The sequence below is a fragment of the Buteo buteo genome, chromosome 26 (assembly GCF_964188355.1).
Source record: "Buteo buteo chromosome 26, bButBut1.hap1.1, whole genome shotgun sequence".
NCBI lineage: Eukaryota > Metazoa > Chordata > Aves > Accipitriformes > Accipitridae > Buteo > Buteo buteo.
In genome coordinates, this window is record NC_134196.1 from 17,057,943 (window position 1) to 17,072,995 (window position 15,053).

Consider the following 15,053-nt stretch of genomic DNA (forward strand, 5'->3'; position numbering starts at 1 on the left):
AGGGTAAGTCTATTGTTGAGCAGCTATAACATCCTACATTCATTTTGTCCCTTAGGCACGCTAAGTAAATAGAGTTGAATTCAGGAAGAAGGCAGCTTTTTGTGCATGCAGAACCCAAACTTGTCAGCTGTAAGGATAAAGACCTTGTAAATTCAGCTAAACTACTTCAAGTTGTAAGCCTTTAAAGCCAAAACTTTAGTTCTAACCTGAACCTTTTCAGGGATGTTACGCACCATTCTGAAGTAACTGATGTACGCATACAGAGATGCCTGTGCCTAGAAATGAAAAGTGACAAAGGGCTTGGCGGACCTATCTCTGGTACTGGGCCAGAGAGGAACTGCCTGTGGATTGCAGGTGAGAGCCTTGCTCTGTGTAGGGGGGAGGCTGTTCCACAAGAGTTGGACTAGTCAGTGCTGCCAGAACAGCCCCCATCTGCAGCCCCATAGCTCAGATCCGCTCTCCTCCTCGTTGCCCTTTCAAGTGTATCAGCGCAGGGAGCTCATCTGTCCAAAACATCGTCCGAAAAAAGGGGATTAGCGGGGGCAATTCGTGATCTCCCAGATGCAAGGGAGAGGAAACTAAACGCAAAACGTTAGGACAAGCGGAGGGTCCTGCGGGAGTCCTACCAGGGTAATGCCAGAGGGTGGGCATAAGGTCACCTGCAAGACCTTGTCTTCTGGGACTTCTTGACGGAAAGATTCGGCATCGAAATGGGCTTCGGATTATAGGCGTCACAAACACCGAGGCGGCAGGGAGCTCGCTACAGCAACCGAGGCCAGCGTGGCCAACCCGGAAGCGGCAACGCGGGTGAGGGAGCAGAGCGGGCCGGGCCGGGCCGGGCCGGGCCGGGCCGCCCGCAGTGAACCGAGTGCGACGGTGCTCCCGGCCGCGCCGCCGGAAAGCGCCCCTTCGACGGGCGGGGCGAGCCCCGCCCCGTCACGTGACGTGACGCCGAGCCGGCTTCCCCCGCCCGTCACGTGGCAAGGGCAGGCGCGCGGTGAGAGTCGGCGCGAGCCTCTTCCCTCACGCGGCCGCGGCGCCGGACCCGGAAGTAGTGGCTGTCGCGGAGGCGGCGGCGGCAGCGGGCGGGATGGGGGAGTCGATCCCGCTGGGCGCGCCGGTGCCGGTGGAGCAGGCCGTGCTGGAGACCTTCTTCTCCCACCTGGGCATCTTCTCCTACGACAAGGCCAAGGACAATGTGGAGAAGGAGCGGGAGGCCAACAAGAGCGCGGGGGCCAGCTGGCTGGCCCTGCTGGCCGGGCTGGCGCACCTGGCCGCCGCCGAGAAGGCCTACCACAGCATGACCTTCCTGGGCCAGAAGCTAGGTACCGCCGGACCCCTCCCCGCTCCCCCCCGCGTCCCCCGGGCCCCTCGCCCCTCTCCGGGCCGCCCCTCGCTCTCCCTCTCGGCCCGCCCCGGGCTGAGCTCCGCGGGTGTCGGCAGCGCGGCGGGGAGCGGGGGCGGCTGCCGCGGCCCTGTGCGGTTCTCCGTCAGCCGGTAGCTGCACGGTGCCCGAGGAGCCTGGCCTCGGCCAGGTGCGTGCCTGCGCGTCCCGAACGCGAGCGCTGGGTCAGCAAGCGTCCGTGGGCCCGGTGGGGAATCGGCTACGGCGTTTGGGCGGCCCCGAAAGAATAAGCGAGAGCGCGGGTGGCACAGCGGCCGTGGGAGTCGGTGCGTCTCCTTGTTGGCTGGCAGGCTGCCTGCCTGCCGTTCCCGGGATTTAGCCAGAGGTGTTTCTGTGCTGGGATGCTCTGGCTGAGATTCTGGCACAGGTGAGCTCAGTGGGGCTACCAAAGGGTTAAAGCTTTTCTATGTTACGGTTCCGGGCCCAAATATTAGAGCTGCATATGTGCAAGTAAGTAGTCAGGGCTGGAGATAAATTCCTGAAAGTTGTTATTCATTTCATGTCATTCACGCTGCAGGATCTCGGGAAGTTTTGGCCGCGATCTTGGCTGCTTCTCACTCTCTCAGTATGTGAATAGAAAAATCCCAAACTGGCACAGGACGAGCTGTCATTGTGTTGCCCTCTGGGCAAAGCTGCTTATTTTCTCTTTGAACTGCAGACTGGCATGGAAAATGGATCAAGGGATATGAGTCTGATGTGTAATGCAGTAAAGCATCAAGAAAATTCTGCTATTTTAAGGAAGATCTTTACAGACAGAACTCTTTCTATAAGGTTGACTTTAAAAAGTGAATTTGGTGCTTGCAGAAAGGGTAAAATTGACAGCCGAAAGGACAAAGTTTTGTTTGTTTCGATACATCACGAACAACAGCAGTAGATGATTCTTCATCCTGCCAATGACCTGGGGGCAACTCTTGACTTACGAAGGTTGCTGTTTCACCATGATAACCAATTCTCTGCCTTTCTGCCTCAAATTGCTAAGGTCACTTTTGAAAATTATATGTATAAAATGGATGTGAAAAGGACTATCCACTATTACAAAGTTCATAAGCCGTTTCAAAGTGGAACCTAAATTTGGAATCCCTTTTAAAGTTCTGCAGATTCATTCCCTGTGATCCTTGCTCTGCTGCAGCCGTTGAGTGCCGCAGCAGCACATAAGGCCATCTGTAAATAGAAATTATGAAATAAGGTTAGTACCATTGTACAGTCTTGTGGTAGCGTCAAAGTTAAATATCTTTTACTTTGACCCTCTACTTTTGTCTTTTTTTCTTTTTTAAATTCCTCATAGGGGTGAACAGGTAAAGAGAAGCACAGGCTTCTTTTTTTTTTTTTTTTTTCCCCCTCAGTTTTAGTTACAGATTAACCTGCGCTGTGGTCTCACTGAGATACACTGTGATTGTTTTTCTTTTGAATTCTGGTTTGTATTAAGACTGCGTAGGGACTGGAAACATTTGGTTTGTACACACAGATGTCACATAGTTGCCATTTAAAGGTTGCTTTACAAACTTGAGTGCTTCATGGTTGAAGTGGTATTGTTAGGGGAATTCTCTTGAAGAGATCAAGAGTTGCTGATAGGAGTGGAGGCTATTAAAATTTCATGATGACTTGATTCTTCTGACTTCCACAGATAACAACAGTATTTCCAGGTCATGTATCATAGTAGCAAATTTAACTGAATCCTTGCTTTCTGAAAAGTCATGCCATAACTGAGGCAGACATGAGGGAGTTGAAGTTTTGCAGCAGTCATTGGCTGCTGAGATATGAATTGGGACATGTGTAACTTGTATGAGATTGCATGAAGTGCTTCTGAGTATATGCTATGTGTAATTCAGTTACTTGCAAAATAACACACTGAAATTTGTTTCTTGATTTAAAAAAAAAATTAATACTGTGATCAAACAACAGTTAGGAACACCTAGGGGAAAACAAGCGTGGTTATACACAATTTTCCAGTATTGCTGTCTATCTTTGCTGTCCCTGGATTTTGGTAATACCTCCATATTTATCTGAACAGGTGGTCAGTCATTCTTCAGCCGAAAGGACTCCATCCGAACCATCTACACATCTCTGCATAATGAGCTGAAGAAGGTGGTGGCGACGGGTCGCAATGCACTAGGAGGAACAGCTCCTCACTTGGAAGAGCTGCTTTCTCACCTGTCTGAACAGCTCTGTTTTTTTGTTCAGGCTCGGATGGAAATTGCCGACTTCTATGAAAAAATGTACACGCTCAGCACCCAAAAGTTCATTAACTCTGAGGAACTGGTAAACATTTTGGAATCCATCTTAAAGAAATACAGCTCAAGGTCAGTGCTTATTTGCTGGCAGTAAGTACTCAGACATATGGTCTGTAATAAATGATGTTCAGGTTCAGAGCAAGCCCAAAGACTTTGCTGTCCTTTGACTGCTGAGCAGCACAGCCCCTTGCATGAATTCATGCATGAAGTGAAAGTTGGTCAGCAGCACCAGATGCATGAAGTCTCAAAATATGACAACTCCTCTGAAGAAGAAAAATAAAAAAGGGAGAGTGTTTCTACTCATCATGTTCTAGGAGCCATCTTCCCTATTCCTTAATTAAAACTCTGCATGTTCATATTCAACAAAGAGTCATTTTTCTTATAAAAGATGTAAGACTTCTTGCACTTTTTCATCAGGAGTCGAGGGGAAACAAGACTTAATTCCATATGGAGTTCAGTAAAATTGATATGTAAATACACCAGATATTTGTGTGACAATTTTACTTTTAGATTAGAATGTATGTCTGCTTAATTCTAAAAGCTACGCCATTGCTATTTGATCTACCTAGTAGGGTTTTATGGTGCTCTGTTATGCCTTTTCTGAGAGGTATTTGAGCCAGTAGAAGGAGCACCTCTGAGTCTTTGGTCCCTGCCATTATGGTTTCTTGAGGCTAAGATCTAATAGTTCCCGTTACAAGAATCCCAGGATGTTTCTAAATGACATCCAACACATGTGAGGCTTGAAAGTGATGGCAGTTTAAGAAAGACAGAATTTTTGAATGCCTGTCAACAGATTCAAATTCTAGCTCTTCATTTTAAAGCAAAACAAGGTAGCCATTGTAGGAAGATAACTGTCAAAAAAAATCTTTGTTAGTGAAATACTGTCTAAGAAGACATTTTGGGGAGAATATTGTGAGGTCTTTTTTTTTTTTTTTCAGTTATGATTTTTAAAGTATATACCTAGGAAAAATCAGACTAATTCAGTGCTGCTTTCTGACATTCCAAATCTAAACACTGCAGCTAACTCCCTTATTTTTTTAGGAATAACAGGTAAATTGCTATGTAATTTTGCTGTTTGAAAATCAAAACAAGTCTATATGATCTTACTAGTGATTGTTTTGCAATTCTTGGTTTGTGAGCCCTTACAATATCAAAACTGTTAGTCCAATGAAAAATGAAACTTACATATTTTTTCCTTGGTGCGATAAACATTAAAGAATAAAGGGAAGTAAGCTGTTGGGGTTTTTTTTGAGAAGCTTATTTATGTTGTACGCTAACCATCACCGTCTTTTCTGAGCATGTACTGAGTCAATGCTGCTAAAAAATCTGAAAACAGAAACTGATACTTTGACACACTGACTGGAGACTGTTATATATTAAATGTTTTATGACTCCATTTAAATAAATTTCAGTGACACGTCTGTACTTCTAAGGCATTGTTATAACCTCTTTAAAAAAAATAAGCAGCATCTCCCTGGGAAAAATACTGTTGATCTTGCTTTGGGTTAAGAGCAATCTCTAAGATGGAGACATTCTAGGATGCTGTTAGACCTAATTCAGTAGCTGCTGTGTGGTCCTCTGCAGTTGTGCACAGAATATTTCTGAAAAAAGTGGGGATAATGATATCTTCCTCTAGTCTTTCCTTTAGTTTCTTCATATCTCAGGTCTGTTTCTGGGGGCTGTTACGTTGGTGTGTGCTGACTGGATGGCATTTCTGGTTTACAGTCTGTTGACCCTCTCAGGTGAAAGGTCAATTAAACTCATCCTTACCCAGTCTCTTCCCTCTGTCAATATATTCCTCATTTGTAGTTGAGAATGTGTGCCATTATCTCAGCCCAATGTGCTAAGGCCAGATAGGGCATCTGTTCTGTAGATAGGTTCTGGCCTTGGTTTCTTTCCTTTACATCCAAAAATAGCTGTTCACATAAAGTAGAGCAAATAACTGCTTGCTGTTTAAGGAATGACAGAACTTATTGACTGTCAACAATCAAGTCATATTGTCTGTATCTGAAAAATCATTAACTCTTGAACAGTTTAAAGTTATTTTATTACTACTTATTGCTGACTTGTACACGGCCAACACTAGACATTTCCCTCTCTGTTTTTCTATAGATTACAGCTGGAGAAGTAACTTTCCCTGAATTTTTTAACTGTTGGTTTGGGTGAGATCTTAACTGAAATAATGAAAACAGCATCAGAAGCAGGATCCTTTAAAAGCTTATTATAAAATGAATAAGTAACTAGTAAACCTATTTTGATGTAATTATTTTTAAGTGTTAGATGTTTTTCATCTAGTCAGCGTTTTGTAAATACATGTAAGCGTGTGTGATCTATGGAGGGAAATAAAAAAGTTGTAGAAAAATGAGGCCTCTTCATAGTCTGCAAAACAAAACTCTAGCATCCCTCTGCTGTTGAGAATTATTGGGGGGGGGGAATCATTTTTCCAATGTGTTTTTAAGTTCTTAACACTCTGGCTTACTGAAATATTGTAAAAACCTGTCTGTTTTATGTGATACTGAGCTCAGTCAGATGCTTCTGTGTTACGAAACTTAGTTACAGCAGATACACCGAGTACATAACCTGCTAGTTTACTCTGCAGTCATATCAAGCTTCTCAGCTGTGGCTGAGGTGTGTATTTTTGGATTAAAACAGTTTAGCAAATCCTGCTGTGCAGTGAAACATGAAAATAGCTATGAGCCATGAAGCAAAGTAGAAGTGGGAAGCTATGCATCATAGTGTTAAACCAGGAGACTTGGCAGTGCTGCATTAGTACGAATTTTTTAATTGCTTTTAAGATTGAATAACCTTCTTGGTCTGACTGTAAGTGTGTTGAAACTGTGCGAAGTATGCACTTGATGGGACTATCTCGGACAAATAATTTTGTATAATGCTTTCCCCCCCCCGCCTTTCTAATACATGGCAACAAAACTGGTTTTCTGCTGAATACCAAAACCATTAGAAATACATAATGTTGACTGTTAGCAGAATATTATTTTTACCTGACTCTTGTTCAAAGAAATGTAAATATGCTCTGGACTTCTCAGCCCACCAAAGCAGCCAGTAATCTCTGTGTCTCTGCTATAGCAGGTAGATGTGATGGTTGCTGACATGTACTGTGTACAGAAGTGCAACCTAGCCTCTTTGCAGAACGTGGTGCATCAACTGATTTATGATATGCATCATTTTACTTTCTTCGAATAAACTTGGACTTGCATCTTAATAGCAAATCCTTTCAAGACATGTATTGTGGCTGTCAAAAAAAGAGATGCTTAAAAATAGTGATGAAATTGTCAGACAGTCTTCATAAGCCTAGGAATTAATGTTTTGGCAAGAGTTTGATGGAAAGTCAAAGAAAAAATAGTGAAGGGAGAGGGGATAAAAAGCCTAAAATTCTCGTTCTCCCTTCTGGTCCACAACAAAATTAAGTATTTCGGTTTTGAACCAAATATTTCTAAAATGGATTATATGTATTGTGTCCTGGAAGCTGAGGGGAATAATGGAGTCGATTTCTCTTTGAAGATGAGCTGTTAAAGGTTGGAAGAATTCAGTATAAACTACTTTGTTTTAAAGCAATAACAAGACGCAGGATATTTTTTCTGAAGTGGGGGGATAAATCTATCTTTACTTAAATGGAAGCCTCATCAAGTCTTGTCTTTGAACTATTTGTTGTTCTTTGTTGGAGACCTCTTAGAGTCCTAAATGCCTATTAGGGAACACATTTACTAAAAAGGCAACTTCTGTCTTTGCTGGAGACTCACTCATTCTAAAGTTAAGTATTTAGCTTCTGTAACTGGAACAGTTTGAATTAAGTATGTATTTATTGATGATGTTATAAATTTACAAGTAATTTGAGTATTGTAGAAGGGAGGTAGGCTGGATCTGTCTTTTTTTGCTGATGTTTAGAAAAAATAGAGAAGAGAAAGCTATAGAATGGATCTATGAAATTCTAATGAAATTCTATTTCATCAAGATTTGTCCTAATAGTAGGATCACTCTTGTGAATAAGATGTGCAGTGGCACTCCTACCTGGCAGACAAGGTGTTGGTTTTTGTTTGTTTGTTTTTGAAACATCTGTTAAATTGAGAGCTGATCTTGACCTGAATTTTTAGTGAGATAAATTGGTTGTTATAGCATTTTCATTGTGATATGATGAAATCCTGCCAAATTTTCTTTCTTCATTGCTTTTAGTACACCAAGGTTTGAAGTTTGAGACCTGGTTCATTGGTAGATACAGTTAATCATGGTTCTATTGACTAATTTTGCATCACAATTTTATTGTGAATTTAAAAAAAAAAAACAAACAACACAAAAACAAAACAAGAAAAGCTCAGCTTGGCTTCCTTATAGCTTCCCTATAGAAACAGCAACTTTATAACATAATCCCTTTGATTTAACTTAATGTCTTACTGCTATTCCAGAACTATTAAGGTATATTTTACCACCAGAGGGGATTTTAAACTGGAACAAAACCATCTGAATTTAAAGAGAAATGGTGTTATAGTAGTTCATGGATCAAGATAAACAGTGATTGCTCTTGAGCTGATTAAATAGAACTCCCTTGCTTTGATAGAGAAATGTCTGACAGGTGTTACTGTGGAATGCAAAGTGCTGTATGTTGATTAAAATACTTGCCCCAATCATGTTAAAAGAACTGTTTTTTAAATTAACAAGATTATTTTTGGTTTGCATTTTACTCTTTGATGTTTGGTCTTCTGTCTGTGAACTGAGAAATACTAACTGATTATTTCACTGTTGCATACAAGAGTTCTCATGTCTTGACTAACGTTATGTTTTCTAGATTTCATCATCCAATCCTCAGTCCTCTTGAAAGCAGTTTCCAGCTGGAAGTAGATGTGCTCGCACATCTCTTAAAGGCTCAGGCTCAGATCTCAGAGTGGAAGTTCCTTCCATCCCTGGTCAACTTGCACAGTGCTCACACAAAACTACAGACTTGGGGCCAAATTTTTGAGAAGCAGCGAGAGACCAAGAAACATCTGTTTGGAGGGCAGTCTCAGAAGGCTGTACAACCTCCACACCTCTTTCTGTGGCTGATGAAGCTCAAAAACATTCTCCTTGCCAAGTTTAGCTTTTACTTTCATGAGGCCCTCAGTCGACAAACAACAGCATCTGAAATGAAAACTTTGACTGCTAAAACAAATCCTGATTACTTTGGGAAAATTTCCAGCTTCATCCGGAAGTATGATGCCGTCAATGTTTCCTTAATTTTTGACAATCGTGGATCGGAGAGTTTTCAGGGACATGGTTATCATCATCCCCATTCTTACAGGGAAGCCCCCAAAGGCGTGGATCAGTACCCTGCAGTGGTGTCTCTGCCCAGCGACAGGCCTGTTATGCACTGGCCCAATGTAATCATGATTATGACTGATAGAACCTCTGACCTCAACAGTTTGGAGAAGGTTGTTCACTTCTATGATGACAAAGTCCAAAGCACGTACTTTCTGACTCGCCCCGAACCTCACTTTACCATTGTTGTTATTTTTGAGTCCAAGAAGTCAGAAAGGGACTACCATTTTATTTCTTTTCTCAATGAAATTTCACATTCCCTTAAGAACTCCAAAGCTTTTGCGAGCTTGAAGCCTGGATCCAAAGGGTAAAATACAAACTACTTGCAAGTTGTCAAGGCAGTATGCCAGCCTTGGGGGAGTTGTAGCTTTCAAGGATTACACAAATTCATGATTCTCAGAGTCTAATTAAAAAGGAACCATTATTTTTAATGTTATAAGTTCCTTTTTTTTTAAGCTAACAGACACTTGAAGAAAAGTATTTTTGGGCAGTACTCAGTGGGACAACCTAATTGTGGGGTGCTGAATGGCCACAGTAGGATTTTTTTTGTGTGATTTTCAATTTTCAGTATGATTTATTTTTTCAGTCAACAACTTTGTTGCCTGTATCAGAAAAGGAATATGTGCACTTTATCTTAGTCTGATCATTGACTGTCTTCTACAGAGTTTATTGAAAATGTGGTGAGGATGGAAGATACTATCTTTTCAGAAAACTGCGTTGCCTGACAGGAATGATTTCTGGGAACTAAACACTGATACAAGGGAATATTGAAAAAGCAAACCTGCAAGGACACATTTTAAATAAAAATATGAGAATCACAAAAGGCACTATTGTTAATTATAACTTAGTTTTCAAATGGTTTAAAATTATAATTGAGGTCTCTGTTAAGCACAAGTCTTTACTCTGAACACCCTGTGTCATACAGCTTTGTCATTGCTCCAGAATGCAGGATGCGGCAAGAAAAGCTGCAGCATGGGCTGGAAGGCCAGTATTCACTGGAGTGTTGTGACATTGTGTGTCCAGTACCAGTCTTGGCTCAGATTAACAGACGGAGACAAGCTGGGGTTGAACAGGTATTCTAGAAGGAACAGCTCCATAGAAAAAGCAGCAAAGCTCTTTTCAAATTGTGCTTTTGATTGGCTAACTTGGGGATGGGGGGAAGGCAGTAGGAAATGCCCTTTAAATGAGTTATTTTCTAATTTGCTGTTAGGGTCAACCTGGATTTGTTTTCAGGTTTTTATAAGTATGTAGTTTTTTCTTTCTGTTCAGTTTTAAATAATTTCACAATTAAGCCAAATAACTTTTGGAATTTGGAGTTAAATTTATAGCCTATGCAGTATGTTTACCTCATTCTAAAATGTCTCTTTCACCACTTCTAGGCTGCAGGTTTGGAAAAAATATGTTTTCTAGTTGCACTGAAAGTGCTTTATTCTGGAAATCGGTATTTCCAAATACAATAAAAGGGTCAATTTGGCTGTACCTGTAGCCTTATATTGCATGATTCTTCTGACTGTTAGCTATGCAGTTGTGCAAGCACTTTCATGGGAATTCAGGAGGACTGATATTGGTCTGCTGTATGATGTATTTTAAGTGTGGTAAAGTTAGATCCTTAGTTGACACTGTGTAAGGTATAACATCATCAGGTTTATTTTTAAAGGGAGTTTAAGTCAGAATGTTGGTTTCTGTTAAGACTGAAATATAAAAGATACCATTGCAGATGTGGCTTTTACTGATCCCCTTTCTCTCCCACAAAAGGTTATGGTAACTTGTCTTGCCTCTTGCTGCAAGTACTGATTTCTTTACAATCAGATAAGCATGTTCTGTTCTTGAAATGTAAGCTCTGACTTTCCACTTTGTGCCAAATAGAGCCTTCCATGCTTTGCTATAATTATATGTTAGTCTGTTGTGAATATCTGTGCTACTGCCTTTCACCTGAAGTCTTAGTCTGACTGCAGTATCACTCTCAAAAGTTTAGAGTCTGCTCCTTGGCATTGGAAAATAACAGGAGTTGCAAATATGCCAGCAACTGGAGGGCACTGGTGGTAACAGTGTTACACTTTGCAGCTTGAATTGCCCTTTTAACAGGACAAAGTTGGAAATGACAGTATTGAGAGAGTCTGTGTGCTTTCCTCTGTGGGACAGTGACCTTGTAATAACATTGTACTACTGACTTCCTCAGCCTGAGTAACAGAAAAGAGGCTGTCACCAGAACTGATTCCCAGTTGTCGGCAGTGTAATAAAGTGTTGTACAAATTCTCTGCCTCTACAGTATTTCCCTGTCATACTAGCTACCTGTGGGAAAGGGGAGGATGAGACTGGGGAAAGAGACCGTGTGTGGTACAGACACCTTCTTGCTCATTTCTGAGTTGCAGGGGACATGGAAGAGGTAAGAGAAATCTGCCACCCTTTGGAGCAGATCAGCAGCTTTTACCAGTTGCTGAAATGGCTGGAGGCTGTTCACAGTGTTTTTTATGGGGAGAGGAAAAGGAAGCGACTTCAGCAGACCTGGTGGTTCACTTCACGCCCCTGCCACTGTTTTTGGCAAGTGGTGTCTCTGGGAACAGGGAAGGAGTGCTAGGGGATGTTTCTGTGCAGGAGGAGGTGAGACTTGCTTTGCCCCTTACCAGCACTGGGGTGATTTGCTGCAGTTTTCTTCAGAGGACCTTGAGGAAGCAGCAGAGGAGCCATCCAACTTGGGGGTAAGAATTTCTGAATATTTAGGTTGATGAAGAACCGAAGGGAGCCGTAGTCATTACTCTCGTAGTGTGAGAAGGGAGGGAATGGGAGAAATGTGCAGACAAATAGTGGGAGACAATTGGGTGCTGGAGAGAGAAACTTCTGTGGAGCCGTCTCTGTGTTTCAGAGTCCTGTCCCTGAGGCTCTCCTTGTAAGATCTTGGCCTTAATACAAGGTGGGGAGCAGAAAATCCAGGCTATGGGAAGTGGCTTGGATGAAAACTGCAGGGGTAAGGCTGAAGAGAGGTTACACTAGAATCGATACCAAATAGTTTTGCAGAGTTAAGGTGTGCTATGACCAAGTGTGTGCGGGGTGGGAGTACATGTGATGAATGAATAATAATAGATAGCCCCATACAGACTTATGGCACAGTTTCTTATTTGATGCTTTGAGGAATTTGTTTTAAATGACAAATGAGGTAACGGGGAGACTAAGCTGTCTACAATGTAGAAGTGGCTAGGCCAGTAATTAAAACCTGCATAATTAAAGGGGGGAGCATATTTGTGGAGTAAGTAAAGGTGATCAGAAACTCAGTAACTGGAAAAAAAAGTATTCATTACTAACTTCAGTACTGGAAAGATTGATCAGTCTCTTTACTATAAGAACTAAAAAACAAATGCACTTTTGCCGAGCTGCATGATATCCTGTCTGCCAGCTTTTCCTCTCTACCAATTTAACTAAGCAAGATTGAATGTACTAATATACTTTAAAAGTCTTGTATAAATGACTGCTTTAAATGCAAGATGTAAAGATGTTTATGATAACATAATGAAAGCCAACACTTCCAGACATATTTAAGTTTTTAAAACTGGTACTGAGATTTGATATTCTTGGTGCCAGATTGCTTAGAATAGCAATGTGGAAGCTTTATCTTGTAGCAAATTTCACATACCTCATCACTTACTTGAATCCATGAGGATTTTGGCAGAACATTTAATTTAGTATCCTTTGCCTGGAATGTGAATTTGACAGCAAATGCATTCTCAGATTTCTTACATATTTTATGTTTATGTCTTGTAAGCTTTTTTTTTTTACATGCACTGTTCAGGTTTTTTTCTTGGATATCTTTCCTTTTCTTTTTCCTTTGCATGAAGACAAAGCAGGGAATGGAAGCTATTTTTTATTGTCCTGCAAAGGACTGTAATATATGCATAATGCACATAATATTCAGGTTTTAATGATCTAAAAGTAACAAATTCCTGGTATCTATTTGAATACTAACACTCAGTGTTTATTTAGTTCACTTAAAAAAGTCTGTGCTATAAGTGGAAATAATTTTATGGCACTCTCCCAGTTAATTATTGCTTTGGCCCACTCTTCTTCATATACAAGCTTTCGAGACACTTGTCATCAATCTAGTGGTTGTTCTTTGATGTCAGTTATCTGAGGCTTCGTTGCATATGTGTCTACGACGCCTGCTGCCACAGGTCAGCCTGCTGCCTTTTACTGTGCTGGGTCCCAATCTTCTCATAATCAAGCTTTGCTTAAGAAAATCAGGAATGTGCTATACTTCATTCCTCAAGTCCTGTTTTTTGTCCCAGTATCTGCAACCCCTCATCTTGCAGTCAGAAGAGTGTCGCACAGCGTGGCTGGTCCTGGGCTTGCGGTTAGCTCTGCGATTGCTTCCAGAAGTGCTGGCACTAAGCTAATTAGCTTGGCTGAAACTTTGGTCTTTCTGCCCTTTTTTCTCCAGAAGTCCCATTTTCAGACTCCCGGAAGATGTAAGCCAACCCTGCCCGGGTGGATGCAGCCGAGGCCAAGCGCTGCTTATTTGCTTGGGCTCTGCCTGAGCCTCAAGAGCAGCAAGTCAGTGTCCTGCCCCTTGGGGACAACTGTTTTGCTGCTCAGCAGGGATGGCCTTCCCACTGTGACTGTGCAAAGGCAGGAGCTGGTTTTTGGGAAAAGCAGGAGAGGCTCTGGAAACAAGAATGCTGACAAATGACAGCAATAGTGTAATGCTTTGCAGAGCAGGCACACAAAATAAAGAAGTCAAATGCAAGATGGAATTGGACTTTGATTTCCTTTTCCTGTTAGTGAAGGGCTGATTTAAAGGTAAAGCCTCCTTTGGAGGATAAAGGTAATGGGGTTCTTTTTGCCATGAAATTGTTTAAGTACTCAGTTGATCATTTTCCTCCAGGAACTGCCTGTTTTCCTCTCTTGTGCATGTGTGCTTTCAACACATTGTTTTTGTAATTGCTGTGGAGCTTCTCTGGGAGAGTTTGCCTGTTTGAGTCTCCTAACTTTCAACCTGGTGTTGCAGCTACTGGGTTTGTGGTGGAATAAGAGAGCTCTCCACCTTGCAGCTGGGACCTGACCATGCCCTAGCTGTACATGGCAGCGGTAAGAACAGCAAAGTGCAGAAGAGAAGGCAAGTCACTGCAAGATGGGCTGGGGTGGATGACAGCTCTGGGAAAGACAGACAGGGAGAAAACAGATGCAAAAGGACTGCAATGCAGATGGATTGCGAGCAGAAGGTTTTTGTTGGCCCCTCTGTGTTGCTGGCCTAATTTTGTGGGAATCTATATAAATTTTATATCCTGCAAAAGCTGCGCTGGACCCCACCTGTCGTTGCAGCTGCTGGTTTTATGTGAGTACTGTAAAATAACTACACTATTTCCAGGACAACAGTGTTCGATCTTTAGGTACCGACAATCTTGGCAAAGCAGCTGGTTTTGGACAGATGATAAGACAGGCTTCTCTGTATCCCATTATTAGCTGGGATATGCTGCTGTGATGTTACAAGCTAACATCTGAAGCTTCAGAGCAGTGCAATGTCGTGCTTTATTTGTGCAGCGCACTGCTGATCAGATAAAATATTCAGTAGCACTAAATTTTGGCTCTGTGGTGTATGCATCATTTGCTACAAAAGCACTGAGAAGTTTTTTAGTGTGTGCCAGTCAGATGACTCAGTTTAGAGCCATAAAGAACCAGCATCACCATGATGCCGTACTGGGAGACACAACTTTGAACCAAGACTTTTAAGTTTCCTGCAGGGAGGATGATGTGGTCCTCATTCATAGCGGTCAGAGGCAAAATGAGGGCCGGTGAGAGATGCTAAGGGAGGCTGGGGGTGTCCATGTTAAACTGAATTCCCAGCCTTTGATTATGTCTTGGAGTTAGTCTTCTCTGGGAACACAAGCAGAGGAAACATTATCTCCCGCAGTATGGAATAGCCTGATGATGTCTTAAGCCTTTACTTAGTAAAATGTCATACCCAGGTTCCCTTGTCTTTGACCAAGGGAATCCAAGTCAACATCTCCCTCTTCCGCATGTTTATGTGGAGGTTCAGCAGAGCCTCCAGGTTTCCCTGCTCTCTCAGGTGAGAAGCAGGCTTCCTCTCCCTGGCCCTGGGTCATTCTGTTGGCAAATGGGGGATG

At 42.3% G+C, this 15,053-nt stretch overlaps 1 protein-coding gene across 2 annotated transcripts; it reads left to right on the top strand.

The window, feature by feature from the left end:
* The first annotated feature begins 1,014 nt into the window (after window positions 1–1,014).
* Window positions 1,015–13,576, top strand: KICS2 (KICSTOR subunit 2). 2 transcript variants are annotated; one of them, XR_012654455.1, is made up of 4 exons: window positions 1,015–1,325; window positions 3,417–3,705; window positions 8,435–11,639; window positions 13,370–13,576. XR_012654455.1 is itself a non-coding variant. In XM_075057895.1 (3 exons), the coding sequence occupies exons 1-3, from the start codon at window positions 1,091–1,093 to the stop codon at window positions 9,249–9,251; spliced, it is 1,341 nt and encodes a 446-aa protein (XP_074913996.1). In that variant the 5' UTR covers window positions 1,015–1,090; the 3' UTR covers window positions 9,252–12,450. The 2 variants fall into 2 exon arrangements, 1 of the variants encoding a protein (XP_074913996.1); XM_075057895.1 differs by lacking the exon at window positions 13,370–13,576 and having other exon boundaries at window positions 8,435–12,450.
* Window positions 13,577–15,053: the final 1,477 nt, after the last annotated feature.